The sequence below is a fragment of the Rhopalosiphum maidis genome, chromosome 3 (assembly GCF_003676215.2).
Source record: "Rhopalosiphum maidis isolate BTI-1 chromosome 3, ASM367621v3, whole genome shotgun sequence".
NCBI lineage: Eukaryota > Metazoa > Arthropoda > Insecta > Hemiptera > Aphididae > Rhopalosiphum > Rhopalosiphum maidis.
The window spans coordinates 22,763,405-22,787,506 of NC_040879.1; the positions used below are offsets into that span (position 1 = coordinate 22,763,405).

Genomic DNA, 24,102 nt, shown 5'->3' on the forward strand with positions numbered 1-24,102 from the left:
ACAATCTGCTATGTATTAAAAGCAATAATTCTTCTTAAATTTATGCTTATTCTACATTTTATAATTTTAAAAAATAATCTTTTTTATCGTTTAGGTAAAAATAATTTGATTTTGCTTGGTCTCATATAAAAATGTATTCCCAAAAGAAATACAAATAAATGGCAGAAGGCAGAAAATTGGACAGTAAATACACCACTTAATTTTATTACATTATATTAATTTAAAATTATTTTAATAATAATGATAATAAAAAATTTGTTTTTAAAAAAATGTTCCACGACGATCGGCGCCATTTAAAATTCAATATTGTAAATATTTTACAACTATAACAACTAGTTAATTTGTAAGTTTTTGATACAAAAATAATGCAATAATGCATTACTATTGACGCGAAATAGGTTATTATTAAAGACCGGATTTTTGTACAGCTAACTCCTAAAAAATGTGCAATCAAAATGTTAAAATAACATTACTTATTGGTAAAATGTCGATGATATATGGCGACACTTTTTTTTCTCAACCTCGTTTTTAATATTTTATAGTTTCAATCATCTGAATTAATATAAATTTGTAATTACCTGCCCTCCATTTTTTGGCCGCTTGTCTGCTAAAATATGAATATGAAATGTAAAGCTAAGCCCGTTAACTAAATAACAATGTTTGATAATATAGGTAGTAGGTATATAATATTATTATTTTATCATATTATTAATATATCTGAAATTTGTTTATGACGAAATGTTAAAAAGATATAATTATGACTAATATAAGAAGATAAGTATTACTCAAGGTGGATATATATTATATTAACTAAGGACTTGTTGACACTATAATCGGCAATCACATAAGAATTTGACTGCTATCTTCTAGTCGATTTAACTATTGCTCTGTTTACAAGTTACAACCGTGACAATAATAATATGTGATTATAAGTAATCGTGTATTCATGCTGTACTCCAACTATAAATAATATATTTAATTATTATTTATTAATATATGCAATTATGGCAACATCGCAACACGTGTCTACACTCTACCGCGTCTATCAGCTGGAGTCCCTAACCAAATTAGTGTGATATCAGCAATTTTGTTCCCGCCGACCCAGCACCCAGCGTGCAGCGTATCACCGTGAAACCACGTCTGATCATGCGTACATTGTTCGACTCATTCGATTTTATGACTTTATGTTCCTTATTTTTTTTCCATTCATACGTCTTATTTCTTTAGTGTGTCCTACGCATAGTACCTAGTAAAATAGCTGATCATCGTGAACAAATCCCATTCTTCTGACGCGAACACGCAGTGGATCGACGTGACTCGTTGGTTTTTGAGAATTATTTTGCTTAATCGTCTGGTTTTCAAGTAAGTCTGTGATCCACAGAACGTAACAGTTGCTATTTACCTCATTTGTAGATGACGCGTAGGTACCTCGTGCGTCGTTGTGATTTAATTAATAGCGATGATTGCTTCCACCACATGGGAGTTGGACCTTGTTTTTTTTACATACTTATAACTGTACTTATTATGATATGGTTTTTAAATTAAAATGAATAATATTGGTAGATAGTATTACAAAAATAACTTATTTCAATCGCTTATACTCGGGGAGGTCAGTTTTACCTATATTATGTACCATTATATTCGTATCTCGTTAATTTATGTTCAAATTATTATAACAGCTAGAATATAATCACGGACTAAGATGTATCTAAGATTATATCTTAGTCCGTGAATATAATATAATATGGTTATCATAATTATTGTGATACTAAATTTATCATCAATGTTATAATTATAAGACTGTGATTGTAGTGTCACTAATTATACTTTTCAGTATAATCTCTCTTCCTCCAATAGTCCTCAAAACAGATTTCTGTCAAGCACTAAGACGTACAACGGCAATAATAATAGATTTAAATTTTTTGTTGGACATGTCTAAATACTATTGTATGACCATCTTTTACCAATAATTTTACTGGAAACAATTTTTGTGTAAAAATACTATCTTTTGTTGTTTTTTTCTAAGTGATTATACTATAAGATAATTTAAAAATCATTTAAAAAAAAACTATTTTACATAAATACATTTTATATATATTGCACATGAGTCTGATGGGTTTAAGAGAAATAAGTGTAATATTACTTAAGTTAGACAATTAAATATTTTCTAATGCATTCAATTGTTTGATTTATTTTTAATTCATGATTAAAATGCTAATTCTGAAGTCCAATTTTGTTTCTCTCGATGAACTTAATAAAGATATTTTTATACTCAAGTACAAGAGTTTCCATTTTTTTTTCACTTTAGAGAACTATATTAAAAATTTAAATTTCTGCGCTAATCTTAGCATTTATAATTCAAATTTTTTTTATTATGCAATTAAATATTATTCAAACATGATAAATAAGTGCAGCTTTTAAAGATTTTTATGGCACATTGTTTAAAAAAGTGTATTTAAATTTAGTGTTGTGTATTTTTCCCATTCTTAAACTAATTTATTGTAATTATGTTTAATATTGAAAATAAACTAGTTAGTATGAATAGTTTGTTTTCGAACTGTTTGCTGCAGTATGTAGGCCATTTAAAACTAAAGCTGTAATATGGCAATTTCAGCTTTAAAAGTTAGTAAATTAAATTTGGAAATATAGCTGGTTTTCAAATATATTATATATAGGTATACCTATATATTTTTTTTTACCTCAATTTAATTCTTATCATTTTTAATTCTTTAGTAATATATTTAGTTGAAAACAAATTGATTGTTATTTTCTATTATTTAAACTTTTTAGTTTTTCAAATAGAAACCTCCTTTTTTTAAGTATATATTTTAATGAACAATATTTTTATGCAGAAATAATGATTATTAAATTATTGTTTAAATACTGTGAGAAATGATGGACGTTTTACTATGTTATTTGTATTTTATTTTTTATTTTTGTGTCTGTTGTCAACTTTTAGGGCAGTAAAAACTAAATATGCTTAATTTTGAAAAACTAAGATTTTTCTTACAAATTTAGTTGGTACTTAACTCAAACTTTACTTTACTCAAAAGTAAAAATATTTAGTGCTAATCAAGAAAATAATTTTTAGGAAAAATGTAAAATCTTACACAATAATAATAGTTTTAGATAAATTTATTTTGTTTTTTGATATAATTGAACAATTAACCTTAAGTATAAGAAATTTTCATCAAAGTTAATATTAGTATTTTTATACATGGTATTATTTTCTAAGTATTTTGAGCGATATTTTGGTTGGTTGAAATTTATTATAGAGTTTCTCATAAGTTGTTAATTTACCATTTATAAAATAACGAAAACAGTCACAATATTTTACTATAACATAAAAATGTTTAGTTGGAATTTTACAAATTTTATCAAAGCAAAAATTTGGAAATTGTTTTGAAATTAAAAATTCATATTTTCTTAATTCATACCTATTATTTGAAAATTTAGTACACATAAGTTTATTATTGTAGTAGAATTAAAAATAAATTGAGCATAATTTTACAATTTTTATGAGTGTATGGTTTTAAAAACTTGACAAAATTTAATATTTATGCACGGTATAACAATTCCTCATCATATTATTTTCTAATTTTGTTGTAGTAAAAAAAAAAAAGAATGACAATAGATACTTGAAATTTTAAAATAAGTATGAAATTTGACATTTTTTAGTTTTTTTTTTTTTTCTATAAAAATGAAAAACAATGTTTTTGCTTATTTAAAAAGTACTAAAATAAGGTATAAGATTTCTCATATGTTATTACTATAGCTATTAAAACAATTTTAGGATACATATGCACAATATTTTTAACATGACTATTAAATTCAAATTTTGAAAAAAAAAATGGCAAATTTAAAATAATTTACAATTTATTTTGTTATAGAAAATGTATGAATTATTACATTTTTATGATAAATTTGAAAATTAAGTACAAAGTTCCTCATAAATAATTCATCTTACCTATATAATCAAAAAATCAAATAAAATATACTTAAATAGTATTTGTAATAGAAATTTGAATTACAAATTTGGAAAAAATTACATATTTAAATGAAGAATAAATATTTTACTTATTTTGTTATAATTTAAAAATATTATTTGTGGGTACTTTAAACTTTTAAGAGAACATCATTACCTGTGTTGCCAGTAAGTTAATGAGTTATATAAAATATTAAAACCTTAAAATACTTGTAATTCACTTTAAAATTAAAATATTAATAAAAGCTAATGATATGCCAAGATAATATTACCTTTAAGTTTGATAATAGGTAGATTTACTCTAATATTAAAATTAGCAGCATAAAATTGATTTCACTGAACGCAAATTAGTTATGTTCTATATTCGTAAGACAGAGACAACACATTCAGGTATGATGTCCTCTCAACATATAGGTAATGATATATTTTATTCACACAATGACTTTTTTTAATGCTGTTTTCAATAGAAAATTAACTACAACATATTGTGCTATTATTTTTATTATTTTTAATATTAAAATAAATTACTTTAATACCAATATAAAAATATCATAAAATGTACATATAAATAATATAGGCTAATAAACCGTCATTGCTAAGAACTATTTTTGTTAAACAATGATTTATAACTTAAAAATATTATAAACAAATGATGCAGGAATAGTATTAAAAATTGTTGGTTCAACATTATGTACAGTACACATATTAAAATATTTATTTTACACTCAAGACTTAAGTATAATTATGTAGATAAAAAAAAATGTATACATACTTGGTAATATACTAGTTTGATAGACTGCCTTCACTCAGATTCATTTTTTATGTACAATGATTTATTTAACACATTCATTAGTGACTTGGTATACTCATATTTACTAGATAGCAAAGCAGTTATATTTTTAAAAAAGGGGGGAAAGTATATAAGTTATATATATTTTCCTTTTTTTTAAAATATCGCATTTTTGCAGGAATAACCAAAACACATTGTTTTTGTAAACAACCAAACTTATGTAATGAATAGAATAAAACCATATTTTAATATTTACAATGTGTTCTTTGACATTTTCACAAAATTTAAATGTTATAGCTAAACAACAATGTTATTCTGTATCTTAATAGCAGAACAAATGTATTTTGTTATTTATTAATTAAATGATTAAAACAATTCCAATTCAAAATTAATAAATTTATGTATTAATCAACAGGCTTGGTTGCTGTTAACTATAATACAAAAATCATAATGTCTTCAAAAAAACAAACTCATTGTGATGGAGGAACTAGAGGTAATGAAAAATCAACTAAAACAGGTTCAAAATTACATCAATCAATGTCATCTAATATACTGAAAACTAATGATACCAAAGTTGATAGTACATCAACTGTACAAATGCATGCAGCTGTTGAAGAAAGAGTACTCTCGTTATCCAGATTAAAATCCCTACAGTTTAAACATAATTCAGCAATCATGTCAATAATAAATCAAAATGAAAATAGTGAACAAATTATAACAGATGATCAATTAGACCGCATTCAATGGGAACTTGAATCATTCTTATCTGATGTAATTTTACGCAAAAAAACAATTAAAAATGATTCTAATTTGATTGCTTCTGTGCTAATGGATTGTCCTCAAAATAAAACAGAAAATAATTCTGAACTACCTGTGATCAAAACAAAAGTTGCTGTAAAAACATTTCACAATGATGAATGTTCTTCAAACTTAAACAATTTTGAATATTTTTCTTCTGACACAGATGAACTACCTCCAAACAAAACTGAATCAGCAAAAAAATTTTGGTCTCTGGTTGATCCTTATCTTGCTGATGTAACCGAAGAAGATCTCAATTGGTTAGAAAATTTAGTTATGTCTTATGACTCTAAACTGAGTAAAATACCACCTTTAGGTAAACATTATTCAAAACGCTGGGCACATAAAGAATTAGAAATGGAAAAACTACAAGCTTCATGCTCTCATCAGTCAAATATGAATCTTCGTCTAACAGATCGAGTATCCCCTGAAGTGGTAGAATTAATAAATAAAGTTAATAATGCTACACATGACGATAATGAATCAACACCAATATACCAAAAAATAATTGCAGCTCTTTTGGAGCATTCAAATATGTCTCAAAAGGATACAGATGATGATAGTGTTAGTGATGGTGATGCTGAAGACAAACCAGAAGTAATGAGTAATGTTTGTGAAGAATTTTATGGGGAACAAAATATTAGAAAGCAATTGCAGAAATTAGGGTTAATTGGTAATCAAAGTAAGCCGGTGAAATCATCTTCAAACCTACCCTATTCACCATCACAGGATGCCGATGTTAATGATGAAATTTTTGAAGAATTGACTAAATGTGATGATGCATTAAGAAATTTACAAAAAATGAATAAAAACCATTTAACTAAATTACTAGAAAGAGCCCGTGTAGGTCATGCTCACCAAATGAAAAAAAATGAACTCCAAAAACTGGATGATCAGATTTTAAACTTTAAAAAACAAGGCAATCCACAGAAAAATGATAGAAAGACAGCGCAAACGAGTAAAGAATATGAAGAAATTAGATTTTTATTAGATAAACGCAACGATTACCTTATGCGATTACAATCCTATAATTCTTCTAATGTTAATGATTCTGAATTAAGTGCCGAAGAAGAAATAATCAATATAGACGATACTATAAAAAATAAATCATTTGAAGACGAATGTATTATTATATCAGATGATGAATAAAATTAAATAAAAGATAATATATTGAATAATACTCAGTTATAACTTGAAATAATATTTTGTAATTTAATTTAATGTCACACAAATTCATATTTATATATCAGTACTTATGTATGTTACCAAGAAAGATTGCTTTTCATTTCTCAGATAATAGTTTTGTATAAAATCTCTAGAAAGTACTAGATGATTTTATTGTTTGTGTTATTTATTTTTTATAATTATTTAAGGATATACTACATGTTTGTTTATTTATTGACTTTTATTTTTAATGTTAAAACACTATACAAATTAATTCTAGCTATACATTTTTATTTAAAACAACTTTGGTTAATAAAACACAGAAGACATTGTAATTAATATTTGTTTTTCTATAATCATGTGCACATATTGGTATACTCAACACAAATATTCATACAATAATGTAAGGTGTAATTAACAATAATATGTTCACAGATATGGACTATACATTTCATTTATCTTTATTTTTACTCAATAAAAAATAAAATCAGCCAAGATGCTTTATTTCTATATTTTTATATACACATTTTTATAAATATGTTAATCCTAAAAAGTATCATTCTCTTTGTGTCTTTGGTAGAACACGCATGTGACTATGATTTAATTTTTAATAAAGCAGTTTTTTTAGGAGTAAAATAAAAACCAATAGATTAATTTATAGTAAATCAGCCAAAACTATATCTACTAGTTATACAATTTTTAAGAAATAAATAAATGATGTAACACTTTATTAAGATTAATTTAAAAAAAAAATTTAGTATTCCATAGCGTTTTTATTTTTGAAAGAAAATCAAGTTTACAGTTAAGCTTTTTTAATCCAATTTTGAAACAATCAATAATAACCAAAACTGGATTGCATTAAAAAAGAAGTATGATAGAACATAATATCTCTCTATTTGGTCTATAGATTAATTTCTTAAACATAATATATCTATAATATATATCTATGACTACAGAAAATTATTGATGCAATTGAAAAATGTATGTTAAGCCTTTAATATAGACCAACAAATGGCATATTTAATCTTAAGAATAGTTTTTAAAACTCAGTTAATATTAGATAACTAGAACTTAATATGAATTGTATCACTTGTATCTTCATCAAAAGTAACAAAGAAGTTTTAATAAAATCCAAACCTGCATAGTGTTTTAAGTTTTTATAACCATATTCAAATTTCTTTGCACTTAGTTTTATATTATTTACTTGTTTAGTGACTTATATTTATTTGTAAACTCATTTAAACTACTTCTTGTATTTTGTCTAGATCAGCTATTAACAAATATTTAGAAATAAATGAACTAGTTTACATATTACTTATTTCCATTTCAACATAATTAATTTAATTTATAGTACATATTTTATCTTCCAAATCATTTGAAAATAAAATACATGATGTCATTGCCATTTGCTTTCTAAACCTTCTGCTTCACCTAAACACAATTTAAACTAATCTTAAATTAAAAATATATGTATATAGCAATATGACACTGTTAAATTCTTATAAATACGACTGTATAAGAATCAAATTACTTAAAAAAAACTTTAAATATATTGTTAAATAAATTTCCATATTAAACTACATTATATCTCATATTAAATTATGCATAAGTTAGTGTTTATCGTCAGTACAGTTGATTTAACTAAAATACAATAAATACATACTATTTTTAAAATGTACAGAGAACTGCGTTTTCGTGAAGGTACTGAGAGCAAACTGTTTACTAAAAATCATTTTAGCGATCATTTTATCTCAAAACTGTCTTATCGTTTTATGTTTACTAAATTATTAGCTCCTATCACTAAACAACAAATGGTTTTGTTTGTATACAGTTCACACGCAGTGCTCGAAGTGGCGGGAATACAGAGGGATGATATCCCTCTACTTTTTTAAATTTAAATTTTTCATCCCTCTACTTATTTTGTCTAGAATAACGTATCTCTCCTAAATTTTGTTTTTTTAAATGAACATATTAACATTTGTATATTTTTAAAATGATTTAATTTAAAATTTAAATTATAGTATTGTATTGGAATTATATTTTTATTTAAGAGAAAATTTTTAATTTTTATGTTGAAAATAATTATAACATATTTTGACTAGACTTATTGTATTGTTAAGTTAGGCCGTTTCGCAATAATATTATTTAGAGCCTTATTTAGAGCCAATAATATAATTAATGAATATATTCTAACTAAAGTTAGATAGATTAAAGTCGATTGGCGTTTAAAATGTAAAAATATACGTTTTTACAAATAAAATATCACTGAACAATAACGAAATTAATGGTAATAAGTAGAGAGGTAGACAGTGGTGTGTTCAGCACAAAATAATTGGGTAGGCTCGCTTTGTTCTGTAGTGTGTTACGAAGCGTATTTACAATTTTGAAATTCCTAGATACAAAAATATATTGGCTTCCTTTTTTCCCTTAAAATAAACTTAATCCTAAAATATTAACTTCTAGCGTGACACCCCATTTTAGAGGCTTACAATTTGGTGCCCAAGGCGATTTCCCCCTTCGTCCCTCCCTAAATATGTCTCTTGAGTGTGTGTGTTTATAACTATTAGGGAAGATTGGTCCTATCACATGGGACATGTCTATGATAATAATATTCAATAATAAATATGAATAACAACATTTTTGTTTGTGATAACAAAAATCAAACGGTCAAATAAAAATTTGGCAGGCCTGGCGTCCGGGCAAGGGCGGATACAATGGGGTGGCAATGAGGGCGATTACCTCCCCTCCCCTGTTTACAAAAAAAAGTATCATATATTCCAATAGTTTTTTTTTTAAATAGATTATGACCTTTTTTTAGTTGATAACTAACAAATTGCCCCTTTCCCCGTTTAGGACCACTGTATCCAACCTTGCGTCCGGGCCTAGTTGCCCTACCCTGTAAACGCCACTGGACGTAGATATATACTAAAATTTTAAACGTAATATTTCTGACATTTTTTTGTTGATAACTGATAAGTAGATGGCTATGGCAGTTCCTATTTTAATGTGTAGTAGCACACACAGAAAGGTTATGTTTTCTAGTTAGGTACAACCCTTAAAAGATATTTGTCTAGATATGTTAAATGTGTAGTAGCAAAATTTATAAAAAAAAAAAAAATAGGGACAGGTGTATAGTACCTAGGTAAATTAAGTGTGGGTCGATCAATTGCTAAATGTATAAAAAAAAATATTAAACAAAGTGTGAAGAATGTTATGATGAAATGAGGAAATCTGAATTGTTAGGCACCCCTCCACTTGCTTTAAACCATTTCGACCACTGTTTACACAATGAATATCATTTTGGATAACAACAGAGGATCTGAGATATCGTTATTAATCAAAATGTACATAAACACAATACGAGTGTTGTGTACTGTGTAGCAGCGTCACTCTCGTCGGTCGGTAAAACTTAACAATGGTGGTAAGCAGATTACAGATGTGTGGCCTATGGGGCGTGAACTGTGGGCGTTAAATACTAATAAATAATAACACGTTAGGTACATTGTAGATTTGTAGAGCTGCTGGTGTGGTCGTCATCTATTGTTTTGTTATCTTGACGCTCTCATACCGCCGTGATCGTCGTGCAACAAGAGACTGTTAAAAATGATAAGACATTTTTTAAATTTATTCTCCTTGGAGAGGGTGGTGTGACTGGTCAGTGTGTGCGTTGCTGTGTTATCTGCGCAACTCGAAATTGCAACATGTGTCAGCCGGTCAGCTCCATCGCTATGTAATAATGACATATGACCACGATTAAACCACGATTATACGATTCAGTCCTACGAGTATAGCGTCTGCCGTCCGCCATAGTCGTGCTACACCTGTTTATGTAATAATTTTACTTCTTTGATCTTTATCATAGATTTAGTGTTAGTTTTAATTTTTACACTTTCTTTGAACAAAATCGGTATTTCTTTACGAATCTACGCTCCAATTGCTCTCCCCGACGTCGATACAGCTGAACGACCAAAGTTGACGATTTTTTAATCATCCAGTTCTCGAGTAAGTCTGTTACTTATAATGTGACTGTATAATGATTTAAAAATATTGTTATTTTCCGCAAGTATTGTCGGTATATATACACGCATGCTATTGATTATAGAAATTTAAATCCTAAGAAAAAAATATCAACGTTTCTTGTACAAATCGATACACAACGTTCCTGTGAAACAAATTACTATTAATTTTTTCATAAAAATAACATTATTATTATATAAACAATAATTGTGTTGGTGTAGTGCTAAATCTATTGGTCTTGGTTTTTGTTTGTGCTTATAGTTGTATCTTAATTAATACAACCGTCAAAATAATCATTGAATAAAATAGAGAATACCTATTATTTTATATGTACATATATATATATTATTATCTATTATTGTTGGAAAATAATTAATTGGTTTATAAATATGTACATAATGGAAGGAGGATCACTATGTCATGGTAATTAGTAATAGTTGTATTGGACAATTGTTGGGTATGTGCATCGTTGTATTTATGTCTAAGTGTCTTGTTTTGTAATGTTCAAGTATTCGGAAATATTAAGATAATTTGTAAGATGTAACATACCGTTTATAAAACATTTTTGCTATAATTTAGGATAGATAAAAATGTAGGTACTCATTTGTATTGTCTTACTAATTAACTGTTAAATCCACATATAGTTAAATTATTTAAACTGTATTATATTTTTTTATAATTACATATTAATATGTTTAAATATAATTTTTAAAAATACCATCAAACGAATAATTTATTTAACAATAATATTAATAAATTGTATTTTTTGTTTTTCTTAATTATCTTGAAAAGTATATTATATCAATTACTTTAAAAAAAATTGCACTAGGCCATAGTAAATATTGAAAATTTCAATTCGCGTAAAATAACTATTAAGTTATTAAAATACAATTAATTATAGAAATATTTCAAACGGAATTACAAATTTGAATCTTAAATTTTAGAGTTAAATTTGTTTGCACATTGTATCACATTTTTTGTATCGATTTTAGGACATTGAATATTAGGTTTGACACAGTCATTTACTGCATATTATTGATATATTGTTTTGTATCAAAATTTAACAAGTTAAGTATATAAATCTCAATCAATCAAATCACATGATATATTATTTATTGATTTAGCAATATAACAATACAGTTTTAACATAAATTTATCTTTTAAATATAGTTTAATTTAAAAATATATTTTGTTAATCATTATTGAAAAAAATAGATTTGATGAATTTAAAATGATCAACCTATTCAATTAACTAGTATTAATTATTCATGTTACATATCATACTTAACTAGAAAAACTATAATATGATGTTATGTACCAACAAATTATGAATATTAAGAAATAATCTTTGTTGTTATTATGCAGGATAAATATATTTTGCCATGTATTAATTTAATGATCAAAAATCCATAATTAAAATTAATATAATTATGTATTATTTAACAGATCTGGCTGCTGTTAAACCATAACACAGAAACAAAACAAAAAACAATAATGTCTTCAAAGAAACAAAGTTTCAGTAGAAGAATTAATGGTAAGGGAAAAGGTAAAGAATCAGATCAACCATTTTCCAATGATGATTGTGGTAGCACCAAAGTCGAACTTGATACTCCTATAAATTCACTTGCATCAAAAAAAGATGAACTTACACCAAAACCTACATTTTGGTTCCTGGCCAGACTTTTTATACTCCAGGCAAACAAAGAAGATTTAAAGTGGTTAGAAAAATTAATAAAAGACCATGAAAATAAAGTTAATCGTGATACATCACAAGTAACAAGCAATGCACCTACAGAAAATAATAAAGATGAATTTATGGCAAAAAAAATGTTGAAAATGAAGCTAAGAATGGATAGTAGAAATACAATGCCAGGTCTTTGTAACAATAAGTATGGAATGGAATATATAATAGAAGATTTCAAGGGAAAGAAACTAACAGTTTCAAGAGAAACACTGCAATTATATTTGCCTAATAGTTATGATAATAATTATGTTGAACCAGAAATAGTCGTCAACCCTTCAAATGAAACTCAAGCTAAAAAAATCAGTTATGAGTTCATTGCAAGATTAATTGAGTGGGATGAAACTTTCAGTCATTTAAGAGGAATACACCCAAAACAAATTAATGATTATCTAAATAAATGCCGTGAAGATGGTTGTCTTGAAAAAACTATAGCTAAACTAGAAAAAATGGATATAAAGATTTTAAGCTCTAAACGGCGAGGCAATTATTCTCTTAAAAAGGAAAGGAAAACTGCATCAATGTATAGAGAACTCGAGGATATCCGTTTAATATTAGAAAAATTCAATACTTTTGCTCTCGAAAAGCGGCATCCATACTTTATGTTTCATTAACATTTATGATAATTTATATTGACTTTTATGTTATAGATTTAAATATTATAAGTGGTTTGATTAAATCTACAATAAGAATAATATTATATACTATATATTTGGTTGAGTTTTAATTTTCAATTATAATCCTTAAAATTAAATTTAAAATAGTACAGTACATTTTACATTCCAAAGGGAGATTTCTCTTATTTCCTCACATAATATTTTTGTATAATTTCTTTAAAAATAGTAGATAGGTAATAATATTGCTTTCTGCAGCTGTAGGCTATAGCTCCATATGTGATCCACTTGGTCAATCATTTTATGTTTTAACAGTATATTAATTGATTCTAGCTACACATTTTTATTTTAATCAAGTTAGTACCTAGTAGTTTTATTTTTAATTTTGTAGACTATGGACTAAGAGTTGTATCAATATATAATAAAAAACTGATAATTAGGTTGTTTTTAATAAAAATCAATGTTTTTATAACTGTGTGTTTTTACAATTGTCAATTATAAATATAAGGTCACCAAAATGTTGTCTTTCATATTTTGAAAACTGTAATCCATATTATATAAGTGATAAGTAACTACTAAAAATCTTAAATAAAATGTATAACTTAAAAAATATATTATCATAATCTGCTCAATGTATCAATGTATTATTATGTATAAATTCATTAACTATTACATTATTTATTTAGATTAATGTAATTTATACTTAAACAAAAATAAATAAAATGAAGAAATACCATTTTTAAACTCAATTTTTTGATTTTTAAACAATAATAAATATATTTACTTAGAACTCTTTTAATTTTGCATAACCTATACAAGATTATCCTTTTTATTTGAATTTAAATTAAATACATTTTTTCATTATGTTAACCATTGCTAAGCTATGTGTACTTAAAAAATACATATGAAAACATAAATCTCTTATGGTCCAGGCCCCAGGGGTCTACTATTTTTTTAAACTACGGGCTGATTATAAGACAGATCTATTTCAGTATAGCGGGAGAATATTTTTTAAGAAGAAGTACAAAAATACTTTTAATACTAACTAATGTTGTAAAAATATTCACTCTGACAGTTGTCGTCGTTTATATGTTGAAAATATTCATTTGTTCAATTTACTTTATTTATACAAAATATACTTAAAAATTGTTTACTTATATTTTGTTATGTCTTATAATAGTAATATAATAATTATTAAATAGTATAATAATAATTATTAAATAGTATAATAATAATTTATTATACATCAGAACATATATTTTTTGACATATTTATATGCATACTTTGCCAAATTTAACCTCTTTTAACTAAATCTCTAGTAATGAGATTGAAACAAGAGAAAAATCATCTTATTATTTTAATATGCTAAGGACTTGGTTCAAAAAGAAGTATAGATTTAAAATGTAAAATGTTGAAATTTATAGAGGTCATATTTTAATTTATACTTTTTTAACTTTTGATAAAAAAAAATTTCATACAAAACAACAAATAATACTATTGTTAAACTACAAACATTTTTTTCCAATTATTATTATCAAAAAGAAAAAAAAGCTTTTTAACCTATAATTTTTGACGTTTTTTTTTAGACTATCACTGAGGTATATAAATATATATTGTACAAAAATAATGTTTATGTTTATAAAAAATACTTTTGTCTGTTCAATGTTTTGTGAGCAAACTACTATTTAGTACAGATGAAGTGAAGATCGCAATTAACAAATCACTTAAAATTGACCAGTAGCCTAGAAATAAAATTATAAATTTATTATCATTTGTTGTTTTTAATGTTTTCATATCATTTATATTATTTTATGCTGTTCCATTGTATATTTTGATGTTCACAAATCACAAATTAAAATTCTTACACTCCAAAAAAATACAATAAGCTATATTATAAAAAAAAATGAAAATAAATTATACCTTTTGATAATTTTTATATAACATATAATAAAAACTATAATTTAAAAATTTGATAAAAGTTATAAGTTTTTACGGTTCTTTGTTTTCTAGTAACTTAAATAAAAACAAAATCAATTTTTTCAAAAACTCCTGTTTTTCCTTCATTTTTTGTTTGTTTTTTCCAATTATAAAAATTAATTCTGAAAATTTTTAAGTTTGACCTCTAGTATCAACAAATTAGATCCAATTTTAAATTCACAACTACCTATTTTTCGAAAATTGAAACATTTATCGTATTCTTATACCTTATACAAAAAAGAATAAATACATCATGATAAAATTAATATATTCATTGCTCTGCTCGGAATCTAAGCGTTGTTGTGGGTGTACAAATACTGTTCAGTGTCAGAGAGCACAAAAAATGAAAAATCATCAAAACACATAAATTTTTTTATTAATTTAAGTAAAGCATCAACAACAATAGAAACTGATAGAATCGTAGAGAAGGGTTTATGAATAGTATAGAATTTAATAAATCAATTGGTAACTAATAATACTAACAATATTTAGTAATTTATTATAAATACCTATATATTATTATGATGCAATTATTTTTTTTTTTTGTTATTGATAAAAAATGTTTAAGTAATAGTAATGTAACCAAACAATTAAATGAAACGTTACTTTATGAAACAACTTAATGATAAAAAAAATGTATTTAATTATTAATTATGAATTATGATAGTGAATTTTGGGGAACTAAATTGGTTGATAAATTTAAAATGTAATAATTATATAGGACGATTAAAAGTGTACGTTTGATCCAGTTATTTTAATCGAAAATAATCATGCATTGTCTACTCTAGTTATCGGTATAAACGTGCAACAATAACATAATGTTTATAATTGTTGTATAATATGATATATTATATTATACATCATCCGTAATGAAATACGCATCATTTTCGTTTTCGATCAATACCGTCTAGAAAGTTCGTATAAAATTATTGTGTTTGCCAAGTTGATAATTTTATTCAAAATATCAAAAACATAGGTAAAAGCATTTACCGTAGAAAGTAGGTGAAATGAAACATTCTATTTTAATAGAAATTAAATAAAATATGTTTTAATGTAAGAATTCAAATTTTACTGTCTTGATTTTTAATCAAGTATGGTAATTGAAATGAAAAAATTCTGAAATTTTAAAACTACAAGAATTGTTGTTAAATAGGAAAATGATAAAAATGTAACTCAGTTGTAATGAGTAGGTGGATAATTAAGCTAGCTTTAACATAAAATATTATTGAGAGATCCGATATCACACCCAAGTGGTATAACGATTTGAATCCACAAAAACCTTGGAATAAATAGTCCCAAAATTTCTATTTTTTAACTTTTCTCCAAAACTATTATAGCTAAAAAGTTGATTGATAACACGTTAAAAAGGGATTTCAAGTAGATACAAAATATGAGATTAAAAAATTTCAAAAAAAATTATTTAATTTATCACAGTTAAAAAAGTTATTTTTTGCTAGATTTTCATTTGCGCGGTAGATTACCAAAACTGGAGAACGGATTTTTTTATTTGGGGTATTGTTACATTCACATTGGCTAGGAGAAGTGCTATGAAGATTTTATCAGAATTTTATCTTTAATTTTTAACTTACAACAAAGCTATAAAGCTGAAAAACATAAAAAAACGCCCAATAAAATGTGTTTTAATTTTTTTTGAAGCTCTGTAGTGAATTAACTATAAAAGATAAAGTTCTGAAAATCTTCAATGCACTTCTCCTAGCCAAAGTGAATCTAACAAGACCCTAAACAACAAAATCCGCTCTCCAGTTTCAGAGATCTATCTCACTAAATGAAAATGAAAATAAAATACATTATACATACATATTGCATACAATAAATTTCTAAAAATTGAAAATCGGGAAAATTTACATGCCGATCTCTGACTTGGCAAGTTTTTTTTCTATAATTTGAAAAAAAAGACATTTGTAGATATTTTACTTTCACATAATCACATCTGAGATCCGAATCTTACTGAACTAAACACTAATGAAGTAACGAACAATAATGTAAGCCGTAAGGTACATAAACAAGTAAATGAACGACAATATTCAATAGGTATTGAATTATTATTATTGATATTATTGCCTCCACGTTATCTACGTAGATAACAAATAATAGTATTTGAAATAATGAGTGAGTTTTGCGTACCGCCGACAGCAAACAATTTAATAAATTGTTGTCAAAACTGTTCAACATATTTTATCAAAATTTAAATTTTAAGATAATATTCTTGTTATCAAAAACGATTTTCTTTCAAAAATGATAAGCCCTCAAATTTTCTCTCGAAACGGTACGATTGATTTTTGAAAGTAAGTACACCTTTCAATTTCCATAGAAACTCGACTTAATTATGGTTTTTTGCACAATCGTTAATTTTATGAAACTAAAACAATCAACTTATCGTCAAAAATGGTTCATATATCACTTAAATATATTTGTAAAATAGAATAATTGTTATATTTATTTTATAGACAAAAGACTCCGAGCTGTATCAACATAATTTGTGTAACGGAGTAGTGTGATGATCAATAATAATGACCAATCTCAATTATTACCTTACTTAATTGTACAGCAGTTGTAAATGATTTTCTAAACTACTTACATTATATTATACTAAATAAATATCATTGATTGTGGTCACTACAAGTAATGGTATGTATTGAATAGAGTATTATATTTGTGGTTATTTAGTTGGACAGACATTTTAACTATTCAAAAATTTTCAGTGCAAAAGTCCGTAACACATTTCAAACAACAATAAGCATAATATATATTTTAAAGAAATAGGCATTGAGTTAATAAATTATATTAATTATTCAAGAAATATGTATCATACAAAATACTTAATTAGCGGTAAAACAAATATCTTTCTACAGAAAAATATTTACCAGGCAAGTTATGAATATATTAATTTGTATACTCAATAAAATTTAAGTTAAAAAAACATAGTCGGCGGCTTGACTAGTGCACAGGGTTGTGGCTAAAGTATGCGGCAGGCGTTTAAATGGTTGACTGTGGGGAGGATAAATTAGTGTTAGCTAACCTAATTATTGGTCAACAAAAACGGGTTGCTACCAGCTGTGTTTTTGAACTTAAACATAATATAAATGTTGTACTCTATGCAGGATAAGAAACATTCACAAAAATCAGCTTATGACGATTAAACAGCGTCCATTTGTTCCTCCCTTTCCTATGCTTCTTAACTCAAATAGGGTATAATTTATGGAGTAATTACGTGTTTAATTAACTTATTTATTTTATAGAGATTAATTTCAAGGGACTTGAGCATATTGTCAGTAAACATAAAGAAAAATATACTTACAAAACGATATAAATTTACAGTTGCAAAAACTGTAAACGATAAAGACATTGTAAAAGAACATAAACACGCGTCTGGATTTCACAGTAAGCAGTCACTATCATCATATGTCTTTTAATTAACTGTATATCATAATAAGAAGGGTAATTTCATTTTTACTGTTATAATTTTTCCTTCTTAGATTTTTCAAATGTTAATTTATATACCTCTCGTACTCACACGTGTAACCAACTAAGAACTGAAGACTCTGGAAAATCAGTTATTCTTTGTGGTTGGGTAGAATATATACGGTTGAATCGTTTTATAATTTTAAGAGATGGCTACGGTTCAACACAACTCATTATTCCTGAAAACGCAAGTATTATTATTGTTTTTGTCCTAATTATCTCTGTAACTTTACCAACCAATTAATTACTATATTTTAAATCAGGCATTGAATTGAATGATCTTATTAAAAAAATATCACTAGAATCAGTTTTGATGTGCCATGGTTGTGTACAATTAAGACCCGTTGATGAAATAAACAAAGTGAGTTAATTTTTCTCATCAAAGTTTATACTTATACATATTTACATATTTATGTATACTATAGAATCAAGCAACAGGAATGATCGAAGTAATTGTCGATAAATTACAGCTACTTAATGCTGTTGGTACAAAATTACCATTTCAACTACGGAAATTTAATAAGGTAGCATTACTAGCTTTTTTTTATATCTTACCTAAACCATAACTTAGCAACACATAAACATTAGTTCATGATCATTTGTTGTGTTAAATATTAGAGTGAATCATAAAACTTAAAAGCAAGAACATTAGATAATGTTATCTTGTTAAAACCAATGTTTTTTCTGATATTTAATTTTTAAGTTAGTTATTACTTACAGACTACAGTTACAAGTATATAAAATATTATAATTTCAAAATTCATATTGTTCATTTAAAATTTTAACAGTATAAAAAATCCATCGAAATAGCATAAACTTATCTTATCTTAAAGTTTAGTAATAGGTCAATGCACTCTAATATAACGCTAACCATAATAAAGCATACAAAATTGAAATTAAATTACTAAACTTAAACTTGCAATGCTGTTCATTTGTATAACAAAGAGTGTAGACAATTTATATTATATATTGACTTCTTAAATTAATTTTTTTTTTATATATAATGTTAATTACAGGCCAATGAATCGTTAAGATTAAAATATCGTTATGTTGATTTGCGATATCCTGAAATGCAATATAATTTGCGTCTAAGATCAAAGCTGTTGATGAAAATGAGAGAATTCCTAATTAATCAGCGAGAATTTGTCGAAGTAGAAACTCCTACATTGTTCAAAAAAACTCATGGTGTAATTATTATGCACATAAATAATTTACATTTATTTGAATAAACCTATTATTATTTATAGGGAGCACAAGAGTTTATTGTACCCACTCACGAAAAAGGAAAATGTTATTCATTGGTTCAAAGCCCTCAGCAATTAAAACAAATGCTGATGGTTGGTTCCATAGATAGATATTTTCAAGTAGCAAAATGTTACAGAGATGAAGGTGCCAAATCTGATAGACAGCCAGAATTCACCCAAGTAAATAGTAACAAGAGACAATAAATTAATTATCATAATATATTGTATGTGCTATTAAATGACAGTATAATATTATGAGTCTTTGCATATTTGTCTAGTATTAATATAAAAGTTATTGAAGAACGCCCTTAGGTCAAAACCTTAAGCTAAATTTATAATTATATGTTGCATATTTGATTTGTTTTTTGAGACACACCTGATTTACTTTTATAACTAATTTTTTTCTTTTTAAAGTATATTTCTTTTTTGGGAGTTTTTTATGTATACTGCAACTGCACTTTAAATATTCAAAAGAAAAACAACTCTTTTACTAATTTATTATTTTAAATCCTAGCACTGCACAATTGTTGCAAGTTAATTGAATATTTGAGTGTATACACCTTACCGTCCTATGTATTGTCCGTGTTTTATTTAATCTTAATATCATTTTAGATGCTATTTTATTTATATATAAATATAATTATAATAATATAATATTTAATAATTAAGGAGTTATTTTATTCTTAGTCCATATTTAAGGGGTTTAAATGTATATTGCTTACATAATTTTAGGGTTAATATTCTCTACCCTAGTTTTAAGTTATAAACTTGTAGTCTATTAACATATTTTTTCAGCTGGATATTGAAATGTCATTTACTGACCAAAATGGAGTCATGTTACTCATTGAAGAGTTGTTATCATTTATTTGGCCATCAGAATTGGGAAAAATAAATATACCATTTCCTCGAATGTCATATGAGGAAGCAATGCTAACATATGGTAGTGATAAACCAGATATCGGACGTAATACAAAAGTAATATTTCAATAAAACTAACTTATTTGTGTTATACTTTTTATTTTATTATTTTATTTAATAATATTGAGCTATTTCCCAATATACCATATACCATTAATAATTATTAAAGTAAAGTATGCAATTACAATACAAATATTAAATTTAATAATTGTATATGAATCAAATAATTATTAAATAAAAATATTAATACATTATTAATTATTATTTATAATTATAGTCTAACCATTCTTCGATATAAAATATACTATACAATTATTTTACAAGAATTTTAAAAATCAGATTTTTATCTACTATACTATTCTCATTAACAAACTGTAATACACCACAAACCGCACTAAGCCAACTTAACTATAATTGTAATAATATACATATATTGGTATATATAATTGTTGTCTATTATAACATTAACACCAGAAAATATAAAGATACAATGTGTATCATTAGTAATTACCAAAGATAAAATTTATTAAGGTGTTTAAAATAATAGATAGTATGGAATCATTACACTGTGGATATCCAAAGCACAAAAACATTTAATAAATAGCATACTATACTCAAATTATAAGATATTATGTAAAATTGTGTTAGATTGCAAACTGGGGGATAGCCAATAATTCTATTGTCAAATCATATTTTGGTGTTAATGAATTCTAAACAAATCATACTTATTGAATACATACAATAATTTATTTTATCAAGAGCAGGAATGTCATTTGAGTGTATGTTTACACCTATGGTTTTTGTAAAACATTTTCTTTGGCCTCCTAAAAATAAAATCGTCACTATATGTTTTAAACTTTTAAATATAATATTGATTCATAATTTTGTATACTTTTTTACTTTTTATGTATATTTTTGTTGCTGTAATGTGATCCATAATTATGCCTATAAAGGTATTTTAATTTGTTAATCATTATAAGTCTATGGGTCTAATGATCTCAATGGTTGACCAACTACCAAGAGAAAATTGATAACAGTTGTCAATAAATCATAATATTCTACCTCTTTTATTATAAAGAAAAGATAATAATTTAATATAAATATAGGTAATAATAAAATTAGTATAGGTACATGAGGTCATGGCACAATGTTTCAATGTTTTGAGTCTGTTCTAATAACAACCACAGTACACATGACATAAACTTATTGTCCTATCGTTTGATCAAGATTTGAAATAATAAGAAATTACAATAACATATATTTATTATTTCCCATCAAAAATAAAAATATAAGTCAAGAATTGTATTCCTAGTTGTTTACATTTAAAATATATATATATATATATATATGCATACTAATACAGTATATTTATACTGTAATACTACCTATATTAAATTTAATGCTGCTTGCAAACATTTTAATACCAACCATTAAAAAAAATTAAATAAAACGCCTGATAGAGATCAAAAAAATTTTGCTGATATTAATAAGATACACATATTCTAATATTAAATTTAAATTTTAACTGTTATGCAAATAAAAACAATCAATGTTGCGTTACATTATTAATAGACACTTAGTGTTATAATAATTTAGAAAAAATTAAAATATGTAACTCTAATACTACGAAAATTAGCAACAAAATATTGATTTTTATTATTATTATTATTATTATTATTGAAGAGAGATACAATCATTAAATATTTTATTTTTTAACCTTTTATAGTTTATTGATAAGTATAATAAAATGTTCCTAGTTTTATTTCAGTGATTATTTTTTAAACATTTGTTCTTCCTATAAAATAAACAAGTAATTTATGGCTATGATTGTGTCTATCATATATAAATAAAGTAAATTCAGATAAATTAAATGTTTTAAATTAATGTGTTGAATTATTATTTACAGATTTCAAATTGGACTAAGTACATATCAAATGCATCAAATGAAGTTTTTGCACTTGTTTTAAAAAATTCTGAAAATAAATTGACAAAGAGACAAATAAATGATTTAAAAACATTAATATCCACCAATTACCCAGATGTTAAATTCAGTCTCTTAAATATAAAATCAATAAAAACATTCAAAGACAATCTTCTAAAAATTTTCAATGGGATTGACGCAGCAGCTATACTTGATGTTGAAAATATATTGGAACATGATTTAGTAGCTATTGCTTGTGGTTCAAAATATAAAGCTGTAAGTTATTAGTATGGACTAAAATAGAATGGTCTGGAAAACAAACAAATGGGAAGAAGTGACGAGGAGTCGTAACATAAGATTTAGGAAAATCTTGTACAAGAGGAAAAAATAGCAAATTTGGCCTTTGTTTCCAGTCTAGAACTATCTTAGTCTTAGATAATTAGTTTTAAACTACTTGGTTTTAATATGTTTAATTTTAAAATTACAGCTATCAGCATTGGGTAAAATAAACGAGCATTTCAAAGTGGATAATTCATGTGATGTTCCTTGGCGTTTTGTTTGGATAGTTGATTTTCCGTTATTTGAAATAGATTCTAATCATATTCAATCTGTTCATCATCCATTCACTCAACCACAAACAGAAATTACTCCTGACAACTTATTAGAGGTTAATTAATTTAACATTTTTTTAAACAAACATTTCTATAACAATATTTATTAAACTATTTTTATAGGTTAAAGGGTTCCATTATGATTTAGTATTGAATGGAAATGAGGTAGGAGGAGGTTCAATTCGTATTCACGATGCCAATCTACAAACTAAAGTTATCGAATCAATTTTAAATATTCCTATAGATACTATTTCTCATCTAGTTGAAGCATTAAAGTCTGGTTGTCCTCCACATGGAGGAATAGCTTTAGGTAAAAGTCATTACAAATAATCTACTATTAATTGGTTTAAAAAATTATCTTTTAAAAATATTTTGATATTTTTAGGTGTTGATAGATTACTATCAATTTTATGTAATACAAATAGCATTCGTGATGTTATTGCTTTTCCTAAAACTTTTGAAGGAAAAGACCTCTTGACTGGAGCTCCAACAGAAATCACTACAGAAGATATGAAAAGATATCATTTAAAAATTGACAATATAAAATAAACATAAATATTAATAATAATCATAAGTATATTGATTGACTGATTGAAATTAAACTCTTTAGAATTGATTAATTTGCTCACATTTATATAACTGATACTATTTCACCATGTATCACACACATCTACATTTACGCTCTCATAGTGTTTGAAATCAGTTATAACATTTTCTTGAACAGTCAGTTGTTCAATGCATCCTCGAAAATTGTTTTTAAATAACTCTTGTTTGTCATTTAAAAAAAATTTCTCTTCTGGAACTCCTCCTGTAAAAATATTTTTTCTTAGAAAACATGA

The 24,102-nt window shown here is 25.3% G+C and overlaps 4 protein-coding genes across 5 annotated transcripts in view; 3 read left to right on the top strand and 1 right to left on the bottom strand.

Annotated features, from left to right (window-relative positions):
* The first annotated feature begins 1,133 nt into the window (after positions 1 to 1,133).
* On the top strand, positions 1,134 to 12,216 carry LOC113557840 (transcriptional adapter 3-like). The gene is made up of 3 exons (XM_026963382.1): positions 1,134 to 1,362; positions 5,191 to 6,688; positions 12,201 to 12,216. Exons 2-3 carry the CDS (start codon positions 5,226 to 5,228, stop codon positions 12,214 to 12,216), a joined length of 1,479 nt encoding a protein of 492 aa, XP_026819183.1. The 5' UTR covers positions 1,134 to 1,362; positions 5,191 to 5,225.
* On the top strand, positions 10,585 to 13,109 carry LOC113557841. Its single transcript, XM_026963383.1, has 2 exons — positions 10,585 to 10,739; positions 12,201 to 13,109. The coding sequence occupies exon 2, from the start codon at positions 12,249 to 12,251 to the stop codon at positions 13,107 to 13,109; it is 861 nt and encodes a 286-aa protein (XP_026819184.1). The 5' UTR covers positions 10,585 to 10,739; positions 12,201 to 12,248.
* A 4,127-nt stretch (positions 13,110 to 17,236) lies between these two features.
* Positions 17,237 to 23,949, top strand: LOC113556916 (aspartate--tRNA ligase, mitochondrial). 2 transcript variants are annotated; one of them, XM_026962143.1, is made up of 14 exons: positions 17,237 to 17,392; positions 17,555 to 17,735; positions 17,810 to 17,974; positions 18,347 to 18,488; positions 18,584 to 18,760; positions 18,833 to 18,930; positions 18,995 to 19,093; positions 19,586 to 19,756; positions 19,817 to 19,993; positions 20,609 to 20,788; positions 22,638 to 22,928; positions 23,140 to 23,319; positions 23,387 to 23,573; positions 23,649 to 23,949. In XM_026962143.1, exons 3-14 carry the CDS (start codon positions 17,909 to 17,911, stop codon positions 23,810 to 23,812), a joined length of 1,932 nt encoding a protein of 643 aa, XP_026817944.1. In that variant the 5' UTR covers positions 17,237 to 17,392; positions 17,555 to 17,735; positions 17,810 to 17,908; the 3' UTR covers positions 23,813 to 23,949. The 2 variants fall into 2 exon arrangements, with proteins under 2 accessions (XP_026817944.1, XP_026817943.1); XM_026962142.1 differs by having other exon boundaries at positions 17,248 to 17,495; positions 23,649 to 23,812.
* Positions 23,889 to 24,102, bottom strand: part of LOC113556915 (protein eyes shut) — a 41,253-nt gene continuing 41,039 nt past the window's right edge. Inside the window, exon 22 of the mRNA XM_026962140.1 lies at positions 23,889 to 24,071. Within this exon, the coding sequence (XP_026817941.1) occupies positions 23,914 to 24,071 (158 nt within the window). The 3' untranslated portion in view covers positions 23,889 to 23,913. The remainder of the gene's footprint in view (positions 24,072 to 24,102) is intronic.